Source organism: Danio rerio, chromosome 15, assembly GCF_052040795.2.
Source record: "Danio rerio strain M-AB ecotype USA chromosome 15, GRCz13ab, whole genome shotgun sequence".
Classification (NCBI taxonomy): Eukaryota; Metazoa; Chordata; class Actinopteri; order Cypriniformes; family Danionidae; genus Danio; species Danio rerio.
Window position 1 is genome coordinate 46,225,001 of NC_141035.1, and position 12,500 is coordinate 46,237,500.

General features: G+C 32.5%; 1 protein-coding gene and 1 long non-coding RNA gene across 18 annotated transcripts in view; one reads left to right on the forward strand and one right to left on the reverse strand.

Annotated features, from left to right (window-relative positions):
- Window positions 1–6,271, reverse strand: part of LOC147840707 (uncharacterized) — a 6,705-nt gene extending 434 nt beyond the window's left edge. The window contains exons 1-5 of one of the 3 annotated variants that reach the window (XR_015510005.1): window positions 5,109–6,271; window positions 3,774–3,845; window positions 3,410–3,696; window positions 3,008–3,360; window positions 1–2,749 (exon numbers count right to left, since the gene is read on the reverse strand). The exon at window positions 1–2,749 is cut by the window's left edge and continues 434 nt beyond it. This is a non-coding gene — a long non-coding RNA (uncharacterized LOC147840707). Of the gene's footprint in view, window positions 2,750–3,007; window positions 3,361–3,409; window positions 3,697–3,773; window positions 3,846–4,117; window positions 4,905–5,108 lie in introns of those variants that run through there. The other 2 variants (XR_015510004.1, XR_015510006.1) reach the window with 2 other exon arrangements.
- actn4 (actinin, alpha 4) overlaps window positions 1–12,500 on the forward strand; it is a 264,894-nt gene that overhangs the window by 59,830 nt on the left and 192,564 nt on the right. For all 15 annotated transcript variants that reach the window (XR_015508353.1, XR_015508354.1, XR_015508348.1 and 12 more), the window contains 5 exon segments: window positions 1,057–1,171; window positions 4,983–5,102; window positions 7,546–7,632; window positions 7,761–7,848; window positions 10,544–10,622. Coding sequence is in view for 6 of the 15 variants with exons in the window: in XM_087282428.1 (XP_087138554.1) it covers window positions 1,057–1,171; window positions 4,983–5,102; window positions 7,546–7,632; window positions 7,761–7,848; window positions 10,544–10,622 (489 nt within the window). In the remaining 9 variants the exon portion in view is untranslated.

Consider the following 12,500-nt stretch of genomic DNA (forward strand, 5'->3'; position numbering starts at 1 on the left):
GCTTGAAGGCGTAGGGCTAAGGTAAATGGGTGAATAGCCCTTCGAACAAAGATTTTTCAGGACCACACTTGAAACCAAGGGGTAAGAAAATTTCCCAGAATGCACCAGCCACAGCGGCAGTATTGCTGTATCCGGAAGTAAAGAGATCCACAAATTAGTATTTTTTGTCATTATTATTATGAATTTTTATGACAAATAAACAAGTTTTAATATATTCATAACAGTGTACGTGTTTTACCGTCATGCTTTAAAAAAAAAAAAACACACACACACAAAAAAACGCTAAATTTCGCAATCTATAATCCCTATTAAATAACTCCTGTACAGCAATCCCACAACATTCTGACACTGGAATATCCTGTCAGTAGTGTCTAGTGGCTGTCAATGGGCTTTTTACAGTGTCTGCTATAATGTTCATGTTGTTTTTGGTGTGTTTACATTGATATGAATATGGCCACTGTGTAAATACACAGTACAGTTATGATCTTATTGCCACATTAGATCGTTATGATAACAGGATATATGCCTTCAGTGATTTCCTGAAGATAAATACCAAAAAATTACACAACTAGAATCACTACAGCAGTCGCCATCGTCTGATCTCACATGAAGCAACAGATTGCGAGGACATATGATGACGTGTGCAGGTGCCCTAGTGCTGGCCCAGTTGTTAGGGGTAAATTTTGAAGCTCTTCCCCTTAACCCTCCGTTGTAAGGGGGAAGGGGTAGGGGTACAAAAATAGAATTGGGATTAGGCGTCAATATGTTTATTGAAAGTAGCATTGATTTACAGCGGCAAATACTAAAACAATGTTAATTTGTCATTTGTCTTAACACATCAAATGTCATATTTTATCTGTGATGTATCCAGTATTTCAAAGGTTGTCAAACTGTAGCATGCAAAAGTTTATCTCGTGTTTATATGGTAAACTCTTCGGATGTTGATTTTTGAACTGGTTATCCTTAGCAAACTTCTGAAGCACAGCCCGTTTCCTGTTTGCCTGGCTCTGTGACCTCACTTCCACTTGTTTTAACATAATGTCCTGTTTGTTCTAGACTTTCACGGCCTGGTGCAACTCTCACCTGAGGAAAGCGGGAACGCAGATCGAAAACATCGAGGAGGATTTCAGAGATGGACTCAAACTAATGCTGCTCCTGGAGGTCATATCAGGTCAGAGCGCGTCGAACTTTCGTTCACTCAGTCATTAATCAGTCATTTGTTCATTCATTTACTCACTCGTTTTCTGTTTACATAATTCAAGAAGGAAAATGTGTGAATGAGTGATTAAACAGTGAATATTCACTCAGTCAATCTCACTCATTCATTTATTCACTCAATAATTTTATTTGCTCGTTCCATTAGACATTTGTTCACTCATTCATCACTAATTTGCTCACTTATTAACTTGCTCATTCACTCAATGGCTCAACAATATCGCCCATTCATTTATTCACTCACACATCAGCTGACCCATTTAGTTATAATTCACTTATTTAATTGCAGGCTCATTGATTCACTCATTTACTTGCTCATTCAGTCATTCATGTACTCGATTATTCACTCATTCATTGGCTCACTCAATCATTTGCTCAGTCATTCGTGTACTCATTTACTTCCTCAATCTTTCACTTACTCAATCATTCACACTTATGTGCTTAATCATTGACTTACTCGATTGTTCACTCACTCATTTTCTTGTTCACTCATTTGCTCACCTGATCATTCAGTTACTCATTAGCCCACTAACTCATTAGATCATTCACTTTCATTTGCTCAGTCATTTGCTGATTCACTCATTCATTCACCTAAATTGATTTGATGATTGGTGATTACCATTTTTCATTTTTTTATTCATTCACTCATTTCTTTACTTTAATTATTCACACATTCACTAAATTTCCTACTTAATTATTCACTAATGCTTTTGCTCAATCATTTGATTGGCTCATTCATTTGATTATTTGCAATGTCACTTATTTATTTACTTACTAATTTATTTGCTCCTTACATTAGTCTTTTGTTCACTCATTCATCACTAATTAGGTAACTCATTACTCATTCATTCTTACTCATTCACTCATTGGCTCAATAAATCACCCCAATCATTTATTCACTCACAGAATGGCTGACATATTTATTCACTTATTCATTATTCATTTATTTGCTGGCTCACTTATTCACTTTACTTGCTCATTCAGTCACTTTTTTCCACTTGATTATTCACTCATTCATTTGCTCACTCGGTGATTCACATACTCATTTACTTTCTCAATCTTTCACTCACTCAATCATTCACACTAATGTGCTTAATCATTGACTTACTCGATTATTCACTCACTCATTTTCTTGTTCACTCATTTGCTCACCCGATCATTCAGTTACTCATTTGCCCACTAACTCACTCGATCATTCACTCACTTCCATTTACTTATTTGCTCAGTCATTTGCTCAATGAATCACCACAATCATTTATTCACTCACGCCGTTGCTTATTTTTTCACTTATTCATTATTCACTTATTTATTTGCTCATTTGCTAAATCACTTATTCACACTTTTACTCACTCTTGCTTTTCACTTATTCAATCATTTACTTGCTCGTCCAGTCACTCATTGACTCACCTAATTATTCCCTCATTCATTCACATTCTCATTTACTTCCTCAATTTCTCACTCACTCAATCATTCACCCTTACTTAACCTTAATCCCCTTAACCCTTAATCATTTGATTTTTCACTCAATCATTGACTTGCTCAATAAATCACCCACTTGAATTAACGGCTCATTTATTCACTTATTCATTGTTCACTTACTTGTTTGCTGAGTCACTTATTCACTCATTTACTCACTTATTTACTGGCTCATGTATTCACTCATTTACTCACTTGATTATTTACTCACTCATTTGTTTGCTCACTCAGTCATTCGCATACTCATTTACTTTTTCAAATTTTCACTCAATCAATCTTTCACCCTTATGTGCTTAATTATTTGATTTCCACTTACTCGATTATTCACTCACTCATTTGCTTTCCAAATCATTCAGTTACTCGTATGTCTACTAACTCACTTGATCACTCTCATTTTCTGACTCACTCAATCGTTCTCTCACTCAGTCATTTTCTCACTGGATCATTTGATCATTCACTCAATCATTTGCTCAGTCATTCACTCTCTTACTCTTATTTTACACTATCCCTAATTATACTGCTTGATCACTCACTTATTTGCTCAAAGGCTTGATGATTCACTCGATTGACACTAAATTGCCAACCAACTCACTTGATCATTCACTAATACATTTGCTCACTCAATCATTTACTCACTCATTTGCTCACTCATAGCTCACTACTTATTCACTCAATCGTTTGCTCCCCTACTTGATTATTCTCACACACTATCATTCACTCACTCATTTGCCCCCTCATTACTCACTCGATCTTTCACTCAATCGTTCACTCGCCCAATCGTTCACTCAATCATTCACTCACTCATTTGAAAGATTACTTCATCGGATGGATTTGATGAATTATGTGCTCACTCATTTGTTCTCTAACTCAATCATTCACTCAATAATTTGATTGCTCACTCAATTTATTCACACACTTAATTATTCACTCATTTGCCCACTAACTCACTCAATCATTCACTCACTTATTTGATTGCTCACTTGATCATTCACTCAATTATTTGATCTCATTCACTTGGTCATTCATTCACTCACTCATTCTTCCACCGTCTCATTTATTCACTCTGTTTCTCATTCGATCACTCACTCACTCATTTGTTCTCTAACTCAATCATTCACTCAATCATTTGATTGCTCACTCGATTTATTCACACACTCAATTATTCACTCATTTGCCCACTAACTCACTCAATTATTCACTTAATCATTTGATTGCTCACTCGATTTATTCACACACTTAATTATTCACTCATTTGCCCACTAACTCACTCAATCATTCACTCACTTATTTGATTGCTCACTTGATCATTCACTCAATTATTTGATCTCATTCACTTGGTCATTCATTCATTCACTCATTCTCCCACCGTCTCATTTATTCACTCTGTTTCTCATTCGATCACTCACTCACTCATTTGTTCTCTAACTCAATCATTCACTCAATCATTTGATTGCTCACTCGATTTATTCACACACTTAATTATTCACTCATTTGCCCATTAACTCACTTAATCATTCACTCACTCATTTGCTCACTAACGCGATCATTCACTCACTCATTTGATTGCTCACTCGATCATTCACTCAATTATTTGATCTCATTCACTTGGTCATTCATTCACTCATTCTCCCACCATCTCATTTATTCACTCTGTTTCTCATTCGATCACTCACTCGATCACTCAGTCACTCATTTGTGTACACAAGTATTTGCCATTTACTTGCTCACTCATTCATTCACACTTATTTGAGCATTTATTCATTCATCCTTCATTTGCTCCATTAATTCATTCACTCAGTTATTTGCTCTCATTCACTTGATCATTCACTCATTCATTCTTTCCCCATCTCAGTTATTCACTCTCATTTTCTCATGCAATTACTCACTCGGTCACTCAGTCACTCATTTGTACACATGTATTTGCCATTTACTTGCTCACTCGTTCATTTACACTTGTTCGTTCGTTCGTTCATTCATTCTTTCACAGACATTCACTTGTACACTTGTATTTGTCATTTACTTGCTCATTCATTTATACTTATTGTTTCACATTCATCCATCCACACTTCCTTAAAGACTGTTGTTCATTTGCAACTTTCCAATTCCAAAGCTGTTTGCAGTATTGCAGAAACACGTTAATGTTTAGCCAGGGAGAGAGTAATCAGGTTAATGAATATGCTGATGTGATGGAAAGACTGTGAAACTCATCGTGTGTGTGTGTGTGTGTGTGTGTGTGTGTGTGTGTGTGTGTGTGTGTGTGTGTGTGTGTGTGTGTGTGTGTTTTTATGCAGGGGAGAGGTTACCAAAACCTGAAAGAGGCAAGATGAGAGTGCACAAGATCAACAATGTCAACAAAGCGCTGGACTTCATCGCCAGCAAAGGAGTCAAACTGGTGTCCATCGGTGCAGAAGGTATACACACACACACACACACACACACACACACACACACACACACACACACTTACCTCTATATTAAACTATATTTTCAAGCATATTCTGAAGATGACCAATATTTTCTTGCCCAGTCGAAATGCCACATCAGATGTAAAAGCCTCTGCATGTGTGTGTGTGTTTGGAAAATTGCGTGTGTGTTTGGGAAATTGTGACCTTTTGGATCCTCCCTCATATTGACGCAGTGACCGTCTCGGACAGATTGAGTCTGTGTTTCTGAACACTGTTTGAGTTATTAGTGTTTGCACTGCATGCATTGCCTGCATTTGCATTGCTGCTGCTCAAACATTCTGGTCGGGGTTTATATTATTGGTGTCATTTTTGTCTGTGGACGGTGTGATCAATGTTTGAAGTGGATCAAATGTTTTGACAAGACGAGAATGGATGTTGTTCTATAGTTTTAGGACAACTTTGAAAGATTTTGAACCACTTCAAAGGTTGATAACTGTTTATATTTATATAGTATATGCAAGGTTAGCTAAAACTAAAACTTTTAAAATGTAATTTAAAAATTGTACTAACTGATCCAAAGTAAAATAAAACCAATTTTTTATTTGTGCTAGCTGTTTTTTCATTTAGTTTGTGTTAAAGCTGCGATATAAAAAGAATAACTTTATAGACGTAAACAAAAGTAGTAAAATGGCAAAAAAAAATAAATGACTAAAACAGAAAATAAAAATGGATAAAATATAATAATGCCTGATGCATGGAAATAAAAATATTATAATTGCATTAGCATAAAACTAAAATAAAATTACAATATTGTAGACATAAAATGGCAAATATATTGATAAAACAGAAAATAAAGAAAAACAGTAAAAAAAATGCATAATTTATAATAACGCCCTGTTGCATGGCAAAAAATATATTGTCATTTTATTAGCGTAAATTAGCATAAAACTAAAATATAAAAATAAGACAAACATTTGTAGATAAATAACTAGTAAAATGGCAAAAATTAAATTGCCAAATCAAAAAAGGATTTTAAAAAATGCATAAATTATAATGAAGCACTGATGCATGGAAATAAATATATTACAATTTTAATAGCATTGAACAAAGATGTAAAATGAGAGCTTTTTAGACAAACAAAACTAGTAAAATGGCAAAAAATAAATTGCTAACACAAAATGAAAATAGAAAAATAAATAATAAAGCAGAAAATGAAAATTAAATTTGCATAAATGGTAATAAATCACTGATGCATGGCAATAATTAGAATTTTATTAGCATTCAATAAGCATAAAACTATATATATATATATATATATATATATATATATATATATATATATATATATATATATATATATATATATATATATATATACTTTGTAGACAAACAAAGCAAGTATAATGGCTAAAAATAAATTACTAAAACAGAAAATGAAAATTAAATGATAAAAAATGCATAAATTGTAATAAAGCACTAATACATGGCAATAATTACATTATCATTTTTATAGCGTAAAACTAAGATATAAATAATAACTTTGAAGACAAAAGCAAAACTAGTAAAGTGGTGGAAGAAAACTGATAAAACGAAAAATAAAGAAAAAAACAATTTGCATAAATTGTAATCAAGCACTGATGCATGGCAGTAAATATATTATAATTTTATTAGCATACAGTTAGCATAAAACTAAGATTTAAAAAAAAAACTTTGTAGGCATAAACAAAACTAGTAAAATGGCAAAAAATAAATTACTAAAACAATAAATGAAAATGAAAAATAATTTTAAAAATACTTAAATTATAATAAAGCCCTGATGCATGCTAATAAATAAATTATAATTTATTACCATACAATTAACATAAAACTAAGATATTAAAATAATAACTATATGGACAACTAAAGCTAGTAAAATGGCAAAAAAAAATTAACATTACATAAAAATACTTTAATTTGCATAAATCATAATAAAGCACTGATGCATGGCAATACAAGACAAACAAAACTAGTGTAATGGTTAAAATAATTACTGAAACATTGCTAAAAATTCCATAAATGATAATAAAGCTCTGATGCATGTTAATACAATATAATAACTTTATTAGCACATGTTTATTATAGAATTTAGTTGAGGATTTTTTTGTGTGGGGGATTTTTGTATGTAGTTATGCTGGGAAGCACTTTGGTCAACAGCATTTATTAATGTGCTATAGAAATGAAATAGTTTTTATATTGTTTATACAATGTAAAAATATCACTGTACCATACTTATGTATTTAAATGTGAAGATTTATGCAATAAATATATATAAATACCATTTTTTTTAAATAAATATATTTTAAATATTTAATTAATTCTTTTAATTTTTTTATTTTTTTTGGTTAAACAGAAAAATAAAGCAATTTTTTCCACTGTCAATATATAAACCTTTTTGGACATCTGTTTATAGAAATTGTGGATGGAAATGCCAAGATGACTTTGGGAATGATTTGGACCATCATCCTCCGCTTCGCCATCCAGGACATCTCAGTGGAAGGTATAATTTAACCTTCAGATCACTGTAGTGTTTATAGCAGCAGCAGCCGCTCTGCTCAGCATAATCAAACATACTCAGCAGAATGAATCCAAACAAACCTAATGAATGTTCTGCTCATCTCTTTTCAGAAACCTCCGCTAAAGAAGGCCTGTTGCTCTGGTGTCAGAGAAAGACGGCTCCTTACAAGAATGTCAACGTCCAGAACTTCCATATCAGGTTAGATCTACAGCTGAAGTCAGAATTATTAGCCTCCCTGTGTTTATTTTTTTCTCAAATATTTCCCAAATTATGTTTGACAGCAAAAAGTTTTCACAGTATTTCCTATAATATTTTTTCTTCTGGAGAAAGTCTTACTTGCTTTATTTCAGCTAGAATAAAAGCAGTTTTTAATTTTTTAAAGCCATTTTAAGGTTAATTTACCAGCCTCCTTAAGCAATATTTGATTTCGATTTGTCTATAGAACAAACCACTGTTATACAATGACTTGCCTAATTACCCTAATCTGTCTAACGAACTTTAAGCCTTTAAATGTCACATTAAGCTGAATACTAGTATCTTGAAAAATATCTAGTTAAATACTATTTACTGTCATCATGACAAAGATAAAATAAAACAGTTATTAAAAATAAGTTATTCAAACTATTATGTTTAGAAATGTGTTGAAAAAAACCTTCTCTCTGTTAAACAGAAATGGCTTAATTCGCTTGTTATTGATTTGAAGCATTAAAAAGGTCTTCAATCAAAGCAGCAAATATATACTGATATAAGAAAACAGTGCAAAGCGCAAGTGTAATTTCTGTATTTTAGTATCATAATCATCATCTACGACACCCTCAGAATAAGCTGTATTATTGCTCCATTCAGGATGTCATTCAGAGATGTGATTCTACCCTATAATTACAGATTAACTCATTTATTTCATATGTTTGTGGGATGATGCAATCATGTGTGTAGTACTATAATGTGCATGTTCACGCTAACAATATTTAAGATAATGATGACTTTTGCTTTGGAAATTCATAAAGTTGTCTTAAGACTTAAGGGCTCTATTTTAATGATCTAGGTGCAAAAGTCTAAAGCACATGGCACAAAAGCGTTGAGGGCGTGTCCAAATCCACTTTTGCTATTTTAAGGACGGAAAAATACAGTCTGCGCCCTGGCACATGGTTTAACAGGGTTTTCCCTTATGAGTTAAAGGAGTGTTTTGAGAATAAACCAATCAAGAGTCTCATCTTCCATTCCCTTTAAGAGTCAGTTGCGTTGCGCCATGGTGCATTTGCTATTAAAATGGCGACTTTATAAGTGTAAAAACCGAACGGTTCACTAGCGAGAAAACAGTTTAACAGAGCATCTGCAGTGCGAGGAGAAAGAATGAGCCTCCTCCATTCAGCCTCTTTACTTTCTCTTTCACTTTCTCTCTTTTGTGGATAAGGAAACGGCATTAGCCTACATATTTTATTTAATTCGTTAAGCTCAAGGATTCATTTCAAAACTATTTCTGAACTCGGTTCTAAATTCCAACAAAGGAGTAAATGAACAATAAGAATGAAGTGTGGTAAAAAAACTGAATTATTTCCAAACACACGTCCTGTTTTTATGCCCCATATGGTCCAACACTCGACTGGTGGACAAATCTAAACTTGTGTTTGTTAAAACAAATATAAACATGCATATAATATATAATACTACTTATTATAAAATTATACCAAAGCTAGTTGTCATTAATAAAATGAAAAAAGTGCACAATATTTTTGAGCATATTTTATTATTATTATCATTATTATTATTGTTATTAATAATAATATTAATATTATCATCGTCATCATCATCATTATTATTATTATCATTATTATGATCATCATTATTATTATTATTATTATCTTATTAATATCATCATTATTGTTATTATTATTATTATTATTATTAATATTATCATCGTCATCATCATCATTATTATTATGATCATCATCATCATTATTATTATCATAATTATTATTATTATTATTATTATTATTATTACTATTACTGTTATTATTATTATTATTACCTTATTAATATCATTATTATTATTATTTTTCATTATTATTATTATCATTACCTTATTAATAACATCATTATTATTATTATTATTATTATCGTCATTATTTTATTATTATTATTGTTTTCCGTTTTTATTTACTTATTATTATTATTATTATTATTATTATTATTATTATTATTATTTACTGATTGTGTTTTATTTACTGTTGTTGTTGTTGTTGTTGTTGTTGTAAATAAGCTATGCCATTTATCATTTGGTTATTTAACTTTTTTATTATATTATTATCTTGTTATAAAAGTTTAAAAGGAAAAGGTGTAAAGTCTTTCGCTGTCTGTCATACCAAGCATTTATCGTTATATATATTTATATATAGGAAATCTTTATAAACAACTCTCAATGTGCCCTAGTATATGTAATTCTCAACATATTGCTGTATCCTTTTCCCTTCTATTCATTTTCCCCCTTAAATTCTTTAGTTGGTCTTAATGTAAAGTCTTAAATTTACTCTCATAAACCTGCAGACGATCTGTTGAGCCTTTTATTTGACTGCTCATTGCTCATAATCTCTTCATCAGGAGCTCATCCAGGGAGTGTTTCATGTGGTTTTTGGTTTGTTTATTCACTCAGCTGGCTTTTGCATGTACTGCTGTTAAGGATGCATTTGAATTAAACAAATGATCAATAATAGCTGAAGATCAGATAAAAGATTGCACTGTCAATTTCACAGTTGCTTTGCAAACTCATTTGTCAGCGTTTAAGTCTTGACATGAATGCAGAAATGAGGAGGTTATTCTGTGGTTTGAGCGCTGCCCTCTTCTGGATGAGATGAACATATGCACTGAACAATTCTCTATTTTCCCCCATCAACAGCTGGAAGGATGGTCTTGCCTTCAATGCTCTGATCCACAGACACAGACCAGAGCTCATCGATTACGACAAGCTGAGAAAGGTAAGAACAAAGCCCAAGTTTTTTAAAGATGTTAACAATCCGTGGGCTGATATTATTGCATAATATAAAAAGTAATACAAGTCCTCCCTATAGTGATGTATGTGTATAGTGAAACCGAATGAGGACAGATTTTGAGGGTGGGGCTTGAATTTGCTCTTAGGGAATTTATTGGATGGTTTTGGTTTGCTATTGGTGGATTTTAAAGGGGACCTATTATGCAAAAATTTAATTTTAAAGGGGTTTAAACAGTTGTGTGGGAATGTTGTGTGAATATAACCAGATTCTAATGGAAAAATTTATTAATTTTATTTTTTAAAGTCACACCTGATTAAAGCAGTCTGCAGAAACGCAATCTCCTTTTGTATGTGTCATCAGAGAGGGAAAGCCCCGCCCACTAGTGACCATCCTACCTCATTAGCATAGACATCTCTGAGTGAGAAACAGCTATCTACCACTGTGCTGAGCATTTGTAGCTCCACCCTCTTTTGAAGGAAAAGAGCACAATCGCTTTTGGATTTAAAGCGGCAGTCACCATAATATAACAATTAAGATCAAAGCCTAAACGGGTCAGATTCTAAGAGTTATAAGACATTATTTGTGTAGTATTTTGAGCTGGAACTTCACACACACTCTAGGAACATCAGAGACTTTTTACATTTTGTAAAAAGGGGCATAATAGATCCACTTTAGGTAATTGACAGATTGATCCCGCCTTTATTCCACCAATCAGAGAAGAGATGTTATCAAAGATGAAGGGAAGTTATTTCGATTGGAGTATGTGAGTTTGCATGAATAAAAAAAATGGTTTGTGTGAATCAATGATCACTTTTGGGTGTAATTGGCTACAAAATAATTAGTCATTGTTATTAAATTACTTATTTTCTGAGAAAATAAAGGGTTACTTGTCATTTTAAAGGTACTTTAAACCTCTAAAACAACACTCCTGTTTTTCCCGGGAGTCTCCCGTATTTTAGACTCATCTCCCGGCCCTCTCTCATATGGTTCTGTCCCCAGGAAAACTCCCCTCACCCCCCGCTTCACAGCTTTTTGGTACAGTTCTCATATGCGCCGAACCCAACACTCAACCATCTTTATACCCGCTCTGCAGTTCGCGCACACCTTCCCCCGCTCTTAACTTCACGTGTACCCCCCCCACCCCCCAACCCTGCTATTCAACCCATTTTAAAAATGAATATTTTGATCAGTTTCCCAGTGAATAAAGGCAATGTATTTTGGTGCATTTGAACAAAACTGATTTATTAAACACATATATTTATTAAAATAATATTTTAGTCATCAAACATAAATTGAAAGATAATTCAATTCAAAATTACAACCTACAAAATTTGACTTTTTTTTTTTTTTGTTGCTTTTTTGTTCTTTTTAAATTCATATTTAATATTTCTATAGCATATAAATGTGGGTGTACTAGTTTTTGGACTGTTAACGCAAGTTATGTTGTTAGATAAGCTCCAGATTTGGCTTCAGTACTGACTAATCAAGTCAAGTTGAGCTTCATTGTCATTCTGCTACATGTGTGGACATACAGAGGAGTGAAATGTCGTGTCTTGCAGGACAACGGTGCTACATAAATTAATCATGAATACAAACACAACACTGGAGCTATTTTTAAAAACTTACACATAGCTAACATATACTGAAAAATACTAACTATACACAAGACAGGCTATACGATTACACTAATGTTAATGCACATATATAATATTGTATAGCTTCCTATTAAAAATATGAATATAAAAGATAGATTTGTGAGGGGTGTACTTGTATATGCTGAACACTGTATAATAATAATAATAATAATAATTTTGAGGTCATTTATCTGTGTTATCTGTCTAATGTAACTCGCTCAAAGTAATG